This window comes from Dermochelys coriacea, chromosome 24 (assembly GCF_009764565.3).
Source record: "Dermochelys coriacea isolate rDerCor1 chromosome 24, rDerCor1.pri.v4, whole genome shotgun sequence".
In the NCBI taxonomy this organism is placed as follows: Eukaryota; Metazoa; Chordata; order Testudines; family Dermochelyidae; genus Dermochelys; species Dermochelys coriacea.
The window spans coordinates 15,996,454-16,009,577 of NC_050091.1; the positions used below are offsets into that span (position 1 = coordinate 15,996,454).

The window sequence follows — 13,124 nt, forward strand, 5'->3', positions numbered from 1 at the left end:
TCTTCTGCAGACACAGCGGCTAAAGGGCTCAGCTGGCTTTGCTCCAAGCTGGTGGCTGCTGAGATCTCTCTGTGGTGAAGGGAACTGTCCGTGGTCTCTAGACAGGGAGAGACTGGGAATGTGGGCGCCATCCCTGGTCACAGGCAGAGACTGTGTGTAGTTCAGTGTGTGGGATTGTGTGTACGTGTCTCCATAGGAGTCACTGGGGCCACTCCCCCTCTTGCTCCCCCTGCGTCTCTTACCCCACCCTCCCTGCTCCCATACCCACTCCACTGCCCATGGCTGGGCCCACCCATCCCCCCATCCCCAGGGCTGAGAACCCCTCACTCTGAAGGCTGTGCTGAGAACTCAAAGGGTTAAAGCAGAGCCAGACACACCCCAGCTCCCGCTCAGCTGGGTGGAATCAGACTCCCTGGGTTCCCTGTGCTGGGAAAACAACTCCTATGCCGAGCGCTGGGCTGGGCATCGCCCCCAGAGCCCCGTTAAGCCCCAGGTCAAGAGCCAAACCCAGCTGGGACCCAGTCACGGGGTTGGGGCTGCCTCCCCTGGCAATGCATAGTGAAGGTGCTGCCAGAAATCCCCTTAACTCTGCCCTGGATCCATAGGTCCTGGAACTAGCAATGCAGGGTTGCTGCTGCACCTCTGGCTTGAAGTGGTTTCCATTATATCCAGGGTTTACAGTTTGGTTCAGCGGCTCTCAGCACCCCCACTGTACAAACTGTTCCAGCTCCGTTGCCTGGATCCCATTCCAGACTTGGCCTGATGTGGTCTGGGCTGTACGGGATAGACATATGGAGTTACTGAGGCAGGGGCACCACAGCGCAGCCCAGAGAGGCCAGGAGGGGACCCAGGACTCCTGAGTTCTATCCGCAGCTCTGGGAAAGGAGTGGGGTCTGTTAGAGGGCTTTCCCTTCACCCCCTCCCCTGGTTCTTGTCATGCAGACAGAAAGCAGAAGACCACAAGTCCGACATGCGGGCAATGCGATGTTTAGTGGGGTTAGTTGCAAGCACACATATCCATCACTCTACACACTGGCAGAGTCTGTTCCTCAGTGTTCCCTTCCCAGCTCCGACGCCGCAGAGCCTTGTCTGTGTCCCTGTTCCCCATTCCTAGTCCCCACTCCCCCATTCCCACTGTGACGGTGCCTCGCATAAGCCTTTATGAAACTATGCTTACGAATATAGATGTGACATAACCGGAATGTTTTATGCTACATATGCCATGTAACATACCTATGTAGAGGTTATGATCTACTGAATCTATTAATCCTATTTATATGCATGTATCATTTTTGTATTAAAGTTCTGGATATTGGCTGTGTACTGGCTTGATTTCTAAGTAACCTTAGGTTTCAGAGTAGCAGCCGTGTTAGTCTGTATCCCCAAAAAGAACAGAATACTTGAGGCACCTTAGACACTAACAAATTTATTAGAGCATAAGCTTTCGTGGGCTACATCTTCATCGGATGTATAGAATGGATCATATAGTAAGAAGATATATTTTATTTGGGGTTTGGACCCCATTGGGAGTTGGGCACCTGCGTGGTAAAGGCAGGAACACTTCTTAAGTTGCTTTCAGCTAAATCCGCAGCTTTGGGGCCCGTGGTTCAGACCCGAGGTCAGCGTTGGAGCAGACTGGCGTGTCTGGCTCAGCAAGACAGGGTGCTGGAGTCCTTAGCTGGCAGGGAAAGCAGGGGCAGAAGTAGTCGTCACGTCAGTTGGCAGCCCCAAGAGGGTTTCTGTGATCCAACCTGTCACTCCCACTTCTTAGCAGGCCCAAATATACCCTAGCCCCACCCCTTACAACCTGTGGTCATGTTTCATTTTGGAGTGTCGTGAGTTGGGATCTTTTTCCAACCCCTTTTGTACTCCATGGGTGGGGTAAGGAGTGGGGTTGTGCTCTGGCCAAGGCAAGGCCGTTCTTTGGCTTTTAGTGTTTAGTATGCTCACCCCCCAGTTCCCCTTGCCTCTCCTAACTGGTTGTTTGACCTTGCTGTGAGATAAGAGAATTGAGGCAGTTTTCAAGTGTGCACTCCTATATTACATTCCCACCATGCCCAGTAAGATTTAGCTGCTCTTATCTATTCCCACTATACCAACAGACTGATCTGGTTTAGGCAAAAGCAAGATTTACAGTGTCTGTCTTTGTTCTTAGTAAGAAACCCTTTGTTCACACCTATTAGTAAAAATGTAGATCTGCCCTAGGGGGGCCATGGGGGGGGTGTTGCCCCCTGCTGGTCACACGCCCCAGCCCAGTGATGCTGCCTCAGGGGCCCTCTCCCAGAGCACAATAAGCATGTGGGTGGCGCAGGGCCGATGTATTGCGGGCCCAGATGGGGCAGGCGCGGGGCCGTCAGTCCCGGGGAAGGTCATGCCCAGACCCTGCATCCGCTCCCGGTAAACGGTGTCGAATCGTTGGCTCTGCACCGCCGAGAGATGGTTCCTCCAGTCGCCGCAGATCCCTGAAAACAACAGGGACATGGTCTAGGGAGCTGGGACACCTGGGTTCCATCCTGGCACTGGGAGGAGAGTGGGGGCTGGAGGTCAGCAGTGTTTGCAGACCCCTGGTTGTGCTGCGGCTGTTTAGGGAGGGTGGCTCTGAGCTGTGCCGGGCCCTGGGCAAAGGGCTGGTCAGAGCTGGCTGGGGATGCACAAACTCAAAGTATTTGTGACTTGTTTGGAACGCAGGCGTCCGGCTCCAGAGTGGCCCCTGCGGGCCCAGGGTTCTGCTCACCATTCCCGCTTAGGAAATCCTCTAGAAAGGAATCCAGTGAGCCCGGATCCTTGAGAACGAGCAGCAGCTTGGAGAAGTGGTAGAGAGAGACCAGGATGTCCTTGTGGCAGCGCAGGGTGTAGATGATCTGGAGGAGATAGGAGGGTCACTCCCGGGGCGTCATGCTACCAATTGGGGGAGGGGGGTTCCACCCCGGGTCATCGCGTCTCCACCCACTCTGGAGGGAGAAGGTATCATCCCATCCCGCTATCTGCACTTTCACACACCACATTGGTGTAACTCACACTCAGGAGCCGCCCTTGATGCAAAGCCCTGCCGCTGCCCCTCAATCCCGACCCGCAGCCCCTGCTCTCCTGCCTCTCACCTTGGCCTTGGAGCGCTGCAGGGATTTGGGGAAGAGCTGCACGGGGAGGTGGGAGCAGATTAGCCGGGGTGTGGGGGTATTTCAGGGCAGCCTTCAGCCCAATCTGGTTGTTCACCCAGGGCGCCCGCTCCCAGTTCAGCACGCTGCGCACCCAGTCGGGGTCCCCGTCACAATGGATCAGACTCAGAATCTCCAGCATCCAGTTAGTGCCTGGGGGTGAAAGGGTTAATGGACCTGAAATAATCCCTCAACTCACTGGGTCCCTCTCCGCTCCCAGAGCTGGGGAGAGAACCCGGGAGTCCCGTCCTGGCTCCCAGACCTTCTGCTTTAACCCAGCAGACTCCTCTTCCCAGATCTGGGGATCAGATCCAGGAGCCTGGTTCCCAGCCCACACTCCACATTCACGGAGGTGCATTGACAGTGCTAAAATCCAAAGGTCTTGTTTTGCTGTGTTGGGGTCTCCTGACCCTGCCGGCGGCTCTGGAAAAAGCCTGTGATCAGAGTGCGTCTGCAGAGAGCCAGCCTAGCACCAGGTGGGTGAGTTAGGTCCCGCAAGGAGCAGCCTGTTTTGTCTCGCTCTGGGATGGGGGTATGAGTGCCTGGGGTCTGGCATCTAGGAAATCAGGTCAAATGATGTTGCAACCTTCCAGCTACCAGGTTTGGTGTTTCCATCCAATGTCCTTGTGTGTGTCAGGAAAACCTGCCCCTCCACCCCCTCCCCCACACACACTCCACTTTGCCCCTGCTCTCCTCTTCCTGAATTGGGGTAGGTAACATTGAAGACGTCGTTGTCCCGCACCTGGAATTCATTCTCCACGTAGCTCAGCGCCTCGGGGGAGTAATCCAGGCATGGGAACAGCACCCCCTTGTGAGTGAAGTATTGACGCGCCATGGAAGGGCTGGGACAGAGACAGACCTCTTGGTGTCAGTGCTGGCCCCCATGTGATGCTGCAGGGGACATCATGCTGCAGGGGGCTCATCTGGGGGCACCGTGCTCCAGGGAATGGGGTGAAGCTGTTATTTGGCAGTCCCACCCCAGAGCCAGCTGCACCTCAGCACCAGTTGAGCCAATTCCTTGGCGTGTTCCTGGAATGACTGTATGGCCCTTGCTGGTGGCTGTGGCTGGGACAACAGCCCATGCCTGGGGTGGGAGCTTTCTGTGAGGTTCTGCAACAGGCCCAGGCTCTCTGCTCTCCCCCTAGCTACCTTTGGACCCGGGCAAAGCTGGTGCCATTCAACCTTTGGAGGCCCTGCAGGGTGCTCCCTGCCTGGCCCAGTGATATTTGGACCTGAGTGGAGCTGGCACCTTTAATCCCCCAGGGCCCTGTGCCCCTGCCCAGCTGTGTCAGGTGCCCGGGTCCTGGTATGGGAGTGGAGGGGGCAGATGTGTGGCAGATCCTGTCATTCCCTCCCCCGGGAGGGGTCGCTTTCATGGCAGCAGGTCATCAGCCTGGGGGCTGGGGGAACCATCCAGCCTGAGTCACCCCCCTTCCCTGCTCCACATCAACCCCTCCACGGGGAGCTGGCAGTTCAGGCTCCATGGCCCATTCAGCAGCTCCACTAGGGTGGCCAACAGGGGCGCCGATTAGTGCCCGTTGTGGGTTTGGGTTTGCAGATGTCTCCACCTCAGGGATACAGCTAACCCCTGCCCTGCCTGTGCCTGACCCAGCCAGCCCTGCCCTGGGGCCGGATCAGAGCTGGCACCCTGGAGGGGAACGCACCCGTGGGCTCTGAGGCAGGGAGAGGGTCAGGCTGCGGACATGGGCCCCTGGGCACCATCCCTGAGCTGTGTGTGTGCGGGGCAGGAGGGGGGGTATTTAAGAAGGGCCAAATGCGGGGTCAGCCCAGGGTCTATCTAGCCTGGGATCCTATCTGACAATGTCCCGCCCCCGCCCCCAGGATGCAGTTATGGAGTGAGCCTGACGGCTTCTGGTGGTGAGAGGTTTAGGGACCCCCGGCGCGTGGGGCTGCGTCATGCCCATCCTGGCTAGTGGCCAGCGAAGGTCCCGTCCTTCAGGTGCTCACCTCATGCTCCGTTGAACCCGTTACCACACGCCCGGCCAGCGAGGGGCACAGCTTGGCAGTGTGCTGGGTGAAGGGGGGATTCCTTTGCTTTATTTTTGTCAGGCGATCCCTGGTCCTTGTGTTACTTTTCCCTAGTCACCTTCTCCACCCCAGGCAGGATTCACAGACCTCTGTCATCCCCCCGCAGCCATCTCTTCTCCCAGCTGAACAGTCCGGGCTAGAATCTCCCCTCCCACGGAAGCTCTGTCATCCCCCTCAGCACTTTTGTTCCCCTTTTCTGCACCTTTTGCAAACCCCTGTTTCCTTTCTGATATGGGGTAACCAGCACTGCCTGCAGTGCTCCAGCTGTGGGTTTACCGAGCCTTCATAGAGCCGAATTATGCTATTTGCTGTCTTAGTTTCTAGACCTTTCATTCTGCAGTCAGTAGTGCTACTATTTCCTAGCTGAGCTCCTTCCCAGCTCTTGGGGGGAACCCTCTGGGTTGTGGCAGGGGTGCTGTTCAATTTCTCAGTTTGTTCCAACCCTCCACCCTTGGTGGACTAGTCCCCCAAACTGTCTGCCAGGCCTCCTGCTCCTGAGGGACTGAACCGGCCTGGTGGGTTTTGCATCTTTAGAAAACTGCTTCTCCCCATGCTTCATGCCAGCTGCCAGAGTCCATCCGCTTTTACCTTCTGCGCCCCCAATCAGCCCTGCTAGGATCTGACGTCCAGATTTGAACAGATCCTTTTGCCCCCACATGCCTCCCTTGCTCTGCTCTCCAGCCTGGGCTGCTCTTCTGGGCCCCTGGCTGGCTCCTCGACTTTGGGGTCACATCTAGGCTGAGCCGCTCCCAAGGCTGCCATCGCGAATTGCCCTGGGAATCGCTCTGGGCTTAGTTCCCCCGTGGGAGCGGGCAGGAGTCCTGTGTGAGGTCTGGGCTTCTCCCAGTCTGTGTCTGTACCCACACTGCAGTCACGGGCCAATTCCCCTCTCGCTGTCCCCGTGTAAACCAGGAGTGACCCCATTGAGATCACGGGCCAATCCCCCTCTCGCTGCCCCAGAGTAAACCAGGAATGACCCCATTGCAATCACTAGGGCTCCCCCCGCAGTTCCCTCCGTGGCTCTGGATTTGCCCCCGGCTCGGGCAGTGACTCTGGCTGCTGGGGCAGAGCCCGGGATCACCTCGGGGGGGCAGGGGGCTCTGGGCCGGGGACCCCCGGGGGCCTGGGAATTCCCAGGCACAGGGCTCAGGTACTCACCCCAGCTCCGGCAGGTCTGAGCTGCCTCCTCCCGCCCCACCCTGGCCCTGGCATTAACCCTGCGGGGGGGGGTGGGGGGGCGGGGACAGGACGTATGTGGCTCTGACGCTCTGCTGATCCCCAGAGTTCAGAGTGGGGAAGGAACCTTGACATTGTGGCAGAACGGTGGGATCATTTTGAGATCAATTTGAGATTTTTTGGGGGATCATTTTGAACCAGAAGCAAATATTTTAAAAGGACATTTTTTTTTTCCCTTTGGGCTGCTGGAAAGCACTCTTTGAGCTGAAAGCAGTTAGAGGTTTTTTGTCTCTGCCTGGGGGCCAGAGCAGAGACAAAAGGGAATTGTCTTTTTTGAGCTGGAGTTTTCTCTACCTCAAGGCAGGGTAGTTAAGCTCCTGCAGGGAAATTCACAAGTTTTTCACAGACCTGAAGAGGTTTGGGGGTTTTTTTTTGTTTTTTTTTTTTTTGTTTGTTTTTTGGTTTTTTTTTTTAAGCTAAGAGCAACTAGAGGGTTTTTCTGTCTATTTGCCTGGAGACAAAGGATTTTTCCGTAGGCTAAGAATAACTATCAGAGAACATAGGTATCATATTATAGCACAACAAAATTTTACAAGCCAAGTTTTTTGTTTTGTTTTTTTTAAACTCTCGGGTGTAAAGTTAGTTAAAAACAGAGAGGCTAAAATGACAGAATCCAAGGGGGGAAAAGCCAAAGAGGCTGCCCACAGGAGAGCTATGGAGGTAAAGGAAAAAGAATGGATGCCTAAGGAACACATGAACTAGTATGAACTGTTTAAAACCAAGGTGAGAATCAGAATGGGGCTAACCCCCGAGCATTCCCTTTGGCGGTTCAGAGCCCTAAGGTGGGAACCAGACGTGTCATTTATCCAACACGCCTACCACATTGTGAAACATTGGGATGCCTGGATATCAGGAGAAAGTGTTAAACCTCCAGAAGATTTGCCCTTCCTAATGCAAATGGAGCAGTTCTTAGAGGGTGTTCCTGAGGAAATAGAACGATACATCCTAGATGGGAAGCCCAAAACTGTAATCGAGGCGGGGGAGATTGGAGCCAAATGGGTGGAGGTGGCAGAAAAGAAAAAAGCTGGTCACAGTTGGAGCAGATACCAGAAGGGACAACCTCAGACCACACCCTACTACAGCCCAAGGCCCCAACTGCACCCCAAGGAAACCTCCAGACACCTTATCGTCCCGCCACACCATTCTCCAGCAACCCACCTCGCCCCAGTGACCCGTCAGTTGGACGATGTTTTAAATGTAATGAGCCAGGGCATGTAAAGGCCAACTGCCCCAAGAACCCCAACAGATTACAGTTCATTGCACCGGAATCACACCAGAGGTCCTCAGGCCCAGATGCCTCCCAGATACCCTCGGAGCAGAGGGAAACTGTGAGTGTGGGCAGGAAGAAGGTCACCACATGGAGGGCCACTGAAGCACAAGTATCGACTATCCATGCTTCCTTAGTGGACCCCAATTTAATCGACCCAGAGATCCAAGTGACGATTCAACCCTTCAAGTCCAACTCTTTCAATTTGCCTACAGCCAAGTTGCCTGTCCAGTACAAGGGCTGATCAGGAATGTGGACTTTTGCAGTCTATGATGATTATCCCATCCCCATGCTGTTGGGGAAAGACTTGGCCAATCATGTGAAGCTAGCCAAGAGGGTGGGAATGGTCACCTGCAGCCAGGCTAAGCAAGCTGTCACACCTAGCTCTGTTCCGGAAACTTCTACCAGGACCCAGTCAGAGGTGATGGACCCGGACCCCATGTCAAAGTCTGCAACAGCAGTAGTGGATCTAGTCCCAGAGACCCAGATAGAACCAGTCCCAGAACCGGAACCAGCAGCAGCTGATAACCCTACACAAGAGGCTCAGCTGGAGTCTGAACCCCAACATAGTGCACCAGTGGAGAGTGGTTCACAGTCAATGGAAACAGCCCCATCCCCTACATCACTTCCAGAGGGACCAAGCCTAGGTCCACAATCCGGTGAGGAACTGATGTCTCCAGTATCAAGGGAACGGTTCCAGACCAAACAGGAAGCAGATGAAAGCCTCCAGAGAGCTTGGACAGCAGCCCGGACCAACCCACCGCATCTCAGCTCTTCTAATTGATCCAGGTTTGTTGTAGAAAGAGGACTTTTATACAAGGGAGGTGGTAGAATCTCCTTCCTTAGAGGTTTTTAAGGTCAGGCTTGACAAAGCCCTGGCTAGGATGATTTAACTGGGACTTGGTCCTGCTTTGAGCAGGGGGTTGGACTAGATGACCTTCTGGGGTCCCTTCCAACCCTGATATTCTATGATTCTATGATTCTAAGGAAACTCTTTCTGGTGGACACCAGGAAGACTGGCAGCCTCAGAGACAGTTGGTAGTTCCAACTAAGTACCAGGTAAAGCTCTTGAGCTTAGCCCACGATCATCCTAATGGCCATGCTGGGGTGAACAGGACCAAAGACCGTTTGGGGAGGTCATTCCACTGGGAGGGAATGGGCAAGGATCTCTCTACCTATGTCCGGTCTTGGGAGGTATGCCAAAGAGAGGGAAAACCCCAAGACTAGGTCAAAGCCCCTCTCCAGCCACTCCCCATCATTGAGGTTCCATTTCAGCGAGTAGCTGTGGATATTCTGGGTCCTTTTCGAAAAAGAAACCCAGAGGGAAGCAGTACATACTGACTTTCATGGATTTTGCCACCCGATGGCTGGAAGCAGTAGCTCTAAGCAACACCAGGGCTAAAAGTGTATGCCAGGTACTAGCAGACATTTTTGCCAGGGTAGGTTGGCCCTCCGACATCCTCACAGATGCAGGAACTAATTTCCTGGCAGGAACTATGGAAAGCCATTGGGAAGCTCATGGGGTAAATCACTTGGTTGCCACCCCTTATCGTCATCAAACAAATGGCCTGGTGGAGAAATTTAATGGGACTTTGGGGGCCATGATATTTAAATTCGTAACTGAGCACTCCAATGATTGGGACCTAGTGTTGCAGCAGTTGCTCTTTGCCTACAGAGCTGTACCACATCCCAGTTTAGGGTTTTCATCATTTGAACTTTTATATGACCACGAGGTTAAGGGGCCATTACAGTTGGTGAAGCAGCAATGGGAGGGGTTTACACCTTCTCCAGGAACTAACATTCTGGACTTTGTAACCAACCTACAAAACACCCTCCAAACCTCTTTAGCCCTTGCTAAAGAAAACCTAAAGGATGCTCAAAAAGAGCAAAAAGCCTGGTATGATAAACATGCCAGAGAGCGTTCCTTCAAAGTAGGGGACCAGGTCATGGTCTTAAAGGTGCTCCAGGCCCATAAAATGGAAGCGTCGTGGGAAGGGCCATTCACGGTCCAGGAGCACCTGGGAGCTGTTAATTCTCTCATAGCATTCCCCAACTCCAACCGAAAACCTAAGGTGTACCATATTAATTCTCTAAAGCCCTTTTATTCCAGAGAATTGAAGGTTTGTCAGTTTACAGCCCAGGGAGGAGATGACGCTGAGTGGCCTGAAGGTGTCTACTACAAAGGGGTGAACCTCTCCATGACCCTTGGGCGTATGCAGCGACAGCAGATCAAGGAGCTGTGCACTAGCTACATGCTGACGTTCTCAGCCATCCCAGGACTGACTGAACGGGCATACCACTCCATTGACACAGGTAATGCTCACACAATTAAAGTCCAACCTTACCGGGTGTTTCCTCAAGCTAAAACTGCTACAGAACGGGAGATCCAGGATATGCTACAGATGGGTGTAATCCCCCTCTAACAGTGTATGGGCATCTCCAGTGGTTCTAGTTAGGTTTTTGCATGGACTACCATAAGCTGTAACTCGCCCAGATAACTATCCAATGCCATGCACAGATGAACTATTGGAGAAACTGGGATGGGCCCAGTTCATTTCTACCTTGGACTTAACCAAGGGGTACTGGCAGGTACCGCTAGATGAATCCGCCAAGAAAAGGTCAGCCTTCACCACACATGTCGGGCTGTATGAATTTAATATACTCCCTTTTGGGCTGCGGAATGCACCTGCCACCTTCAAAAGACTTGTAGATGGTCTCCTAGCGGGATTACGAGAATATGCAGTCGCGTACCTTGACTACGTGGCCATATTTTTGGATTCCTGGGCAGAATACCTGGAACATCTACAAAAAGTCTTCGAGCGCATAAGGGAGGCAGGACTAACTGTTAAGGCTAAGAAGTGTCAAATAGGCCTAAACAGAGTGACTTACCTTGGACACCAGGTGGGTCAAGGATCAACCAACCCCCTACAGGACAAAGTGGATGCTATCCAAAAGTGGCCTGTCCCAAGGTCAAAGAAACAGGTCCAATCCTTCTTAGGCTTGGCCGGTTATTACAGGCTATTTGTACCACAATACAGCCAAATCACCGCCCCACTGACGGACCTAACCAAAAAGAAACAGCCAAATGCTGTTCAGTGGACCGAAGAGTGTCAGAAGGCCTTTAACCATGTTAAAGCGACACTTATGTCTGACCTTGTGCTAAGGGCCCCAGACTTTGACAAACCATTCCTAGTAACCACAGATGCGTCCGAGCGTGGTGTGGCAGCAGTTTTAATGCAGGAAGGACTGGATCAAGAATTCCACCCTGTCGTGTTTTTCAGCAAGAAGCTGTCTGAGAGGGAAAGCAACTGGTCAATCAGTGAAAAAGAATGTTATGCCATTGTCTACTCTCTGGAAAAGCTACACCCATATGTTTGCGGATGGCGTTTCCACCTGCAAACCAACCATGCTGCGCTACAGCGACTTCATACTGCCACGGGAAATAACAAAAAACTTATTCGGTGGAGTTTAGCTCTCCAAGATTTTGATTTCGACATCCAACACATCTCAGGAGCTTCTAACAAAGTGGCTGATGCACTCTCCCATGAAAGTTTCCCAGAATCAACTGGTTAAAATCGTCCTTGAGATGTGGAAAATATTGTTAGTTTTTATATACTTGGTAGCATATTTAGAGGTGCATGTGTCTTATTAACTCTGTTTTCTCCTAGAGCTCCAGGAAGAAATCACAGTCAGCGTTTCATACTATCTGTGATTTGGGGGGCGTGTCATAAATATAAAGGGAAGGGTAAACACCTTTAAATCCCTCCTGGTCAGAGGAAAAACCCTTTCACCTGTAAAGGGTTAAGAAGCTAGGATAACCTTGCTGGCACCTGACCACAATGACCAATGAGGAGACAAGATGCTTTCAAAGCTGGAGGGGGAAGAAACAAAGGATCTGTCTGTCTGTGTGATGCTTTTGCCGGGGATAGAACAGGAATGGAGTCTTAGAACTTAGTAAGTAATCTAGCTAGATATGTTAGATTCTGTTTTGTTTAAATGGCTGAGAAAACAAGCTGTGCTGAATGGAATGGATATTCCTGTTTTTGTGTCTTTTTGTAACTTAAGGTTTTGCCTAGAGGGATTCTCTATGTTTTGAATCTGATTACCCTGTAAGATATTTATCATCCTGATTTTACAGAGGTGATTCTTTTACTTTTTCTTCAGTTAAAATTCTTTTAAGAACCTGATTGCTTTTTCATTGTTCTTAAGATCCAAGGGTTTGGGTCTGTGTTCACCAATGCAAATTGGTGAGGATTTTTATTAAGCCTTCCCCAAGAAAGAGGGTGTAGGGTTTGGGGAGGATTTTGGGGGGAAAGACATTTACAAGCAGGCTCTTTCCCTATTAGATGCTTTGTTAGACGCTTGGTGGTGGCAGCAATAAAGTCCAAGGGCAAAAGGTAAAACAGTTTGTACCTTAGGGAAGTTTTAACCTAAGCTGGTAAAAATAAGCTTAGGGGGCTTTCATGCAGGTCCCCACATCTGTAACCTAGAGTTCAGAGTGGGGAAGGAACCTTGACGGGGCGAAGTCATAATTCGGCCAAGCTCACCCATTGTCCCTCTCCCAGCCTGGGTGAAAGTGTGACAAAGTGGGGGATTTCCCTTGTGATGTTGTATGTGAGCCTGTGAGTCTTACTATTTTGTATGAATAGTGTGTGTGTCAGTTTCCCCGTGTATTGCATCTGTGCCTAGGTGGTGGGAATAAGGGTGTGTGACTTTAGCTGAAGCCCTGGGGACAGGTGAAGAGGCTCAAGCTGCTTGCACATAAGCGGTGGCAGTTGCCCTTCATAACCTGAAACCCAGCGGGGGGATGCGACCAGGTGACACTTTGCCTGGGATGCAAGACAAAGACCGGAGGAGGGACGGTGGGCATGTTGGAGGCTGGGTCGCTGGGCAGTCTGCTGTTGGGGACTCAGAGGGGGGAGTCCAGGGCATCCAGCCCAGGGTCCCCCCAATTTGGACTTTGCTGCAAGTCACTGATTCCTGTGCTAACAAGCTCTGTCCTACACTGTGTTCCTGTCGACTAATAAACCTTCAGTTTTATGCTGGCTGCCACCCCAGAGTCCTGGCTGGTTTCATACAGAGCAGTTCCAGAGCATCGGACCTGTGACCCCAGCACGGAGATGGATTAACCTTTGGCCCAGTCAGTGATTAACCGGGGGGATTCTGCAACAGACAGGGTGTTTTTCTAACCACTCAGCTCTCAAAATGATTGTGGGGCCATTCTGTGGCCTGCGTGAGGCCAGGGGGGTCAGACTAGCTGATCCCATCGGGCCCTGCTGGCCTTGCACTCGCTGAAGGCAGAAGAGGGAAACTTTAAGCGGCGATCTGGACTAGCCCCGTATCATGGCAGAGCCAAGGATACGGGCTGAGCGAAGCCCTGGGCCCCCACTGGCCAAGGCCTCAGCTGCCAGCGTTGG

The 13,124-nt window shown here is 52.6% G+C and overlaps 2 protein-coding genes across 2 annotated transcripts in view; both read right to left on the reverse strand.

The window, feature by feature from the left end:
- The window catches only part of LOC119847879 (sulfotransferase 2B1-like), a 41,689-nt gene extending 35,315 nt beyond the window's left edge, over positions 1–6,374 (reverse strand). The window contains exon 1 of the mRNA XM_038383069.2: positions 6,363–6,374. The gene's annotated coding sequence lies outside the window, so the exon portion shown is untranslated. The remainder of the gene's footprint in view (positions 1–6,362) is intronic.
- Positions 2,120–4,084, reverse strand: LOC119847883 (sulfotransferase 2B1-like). The gene is given in 5 exon segments (XM_043502000.1): positions 2,120–2,462; positions 2,735–2,861; positions 3,099–3,173; positions 3,175–3,308; positions 3,855–4,084. Coding segments are annotated over 5 exon segments (696 nt in total). The 5' UTR covers positions 3,991–4,084; the 3' UTR covers positions 2,120–2,238.
- Positions 6,375–13,124: the final 6,750 nt, after the last annotated feature.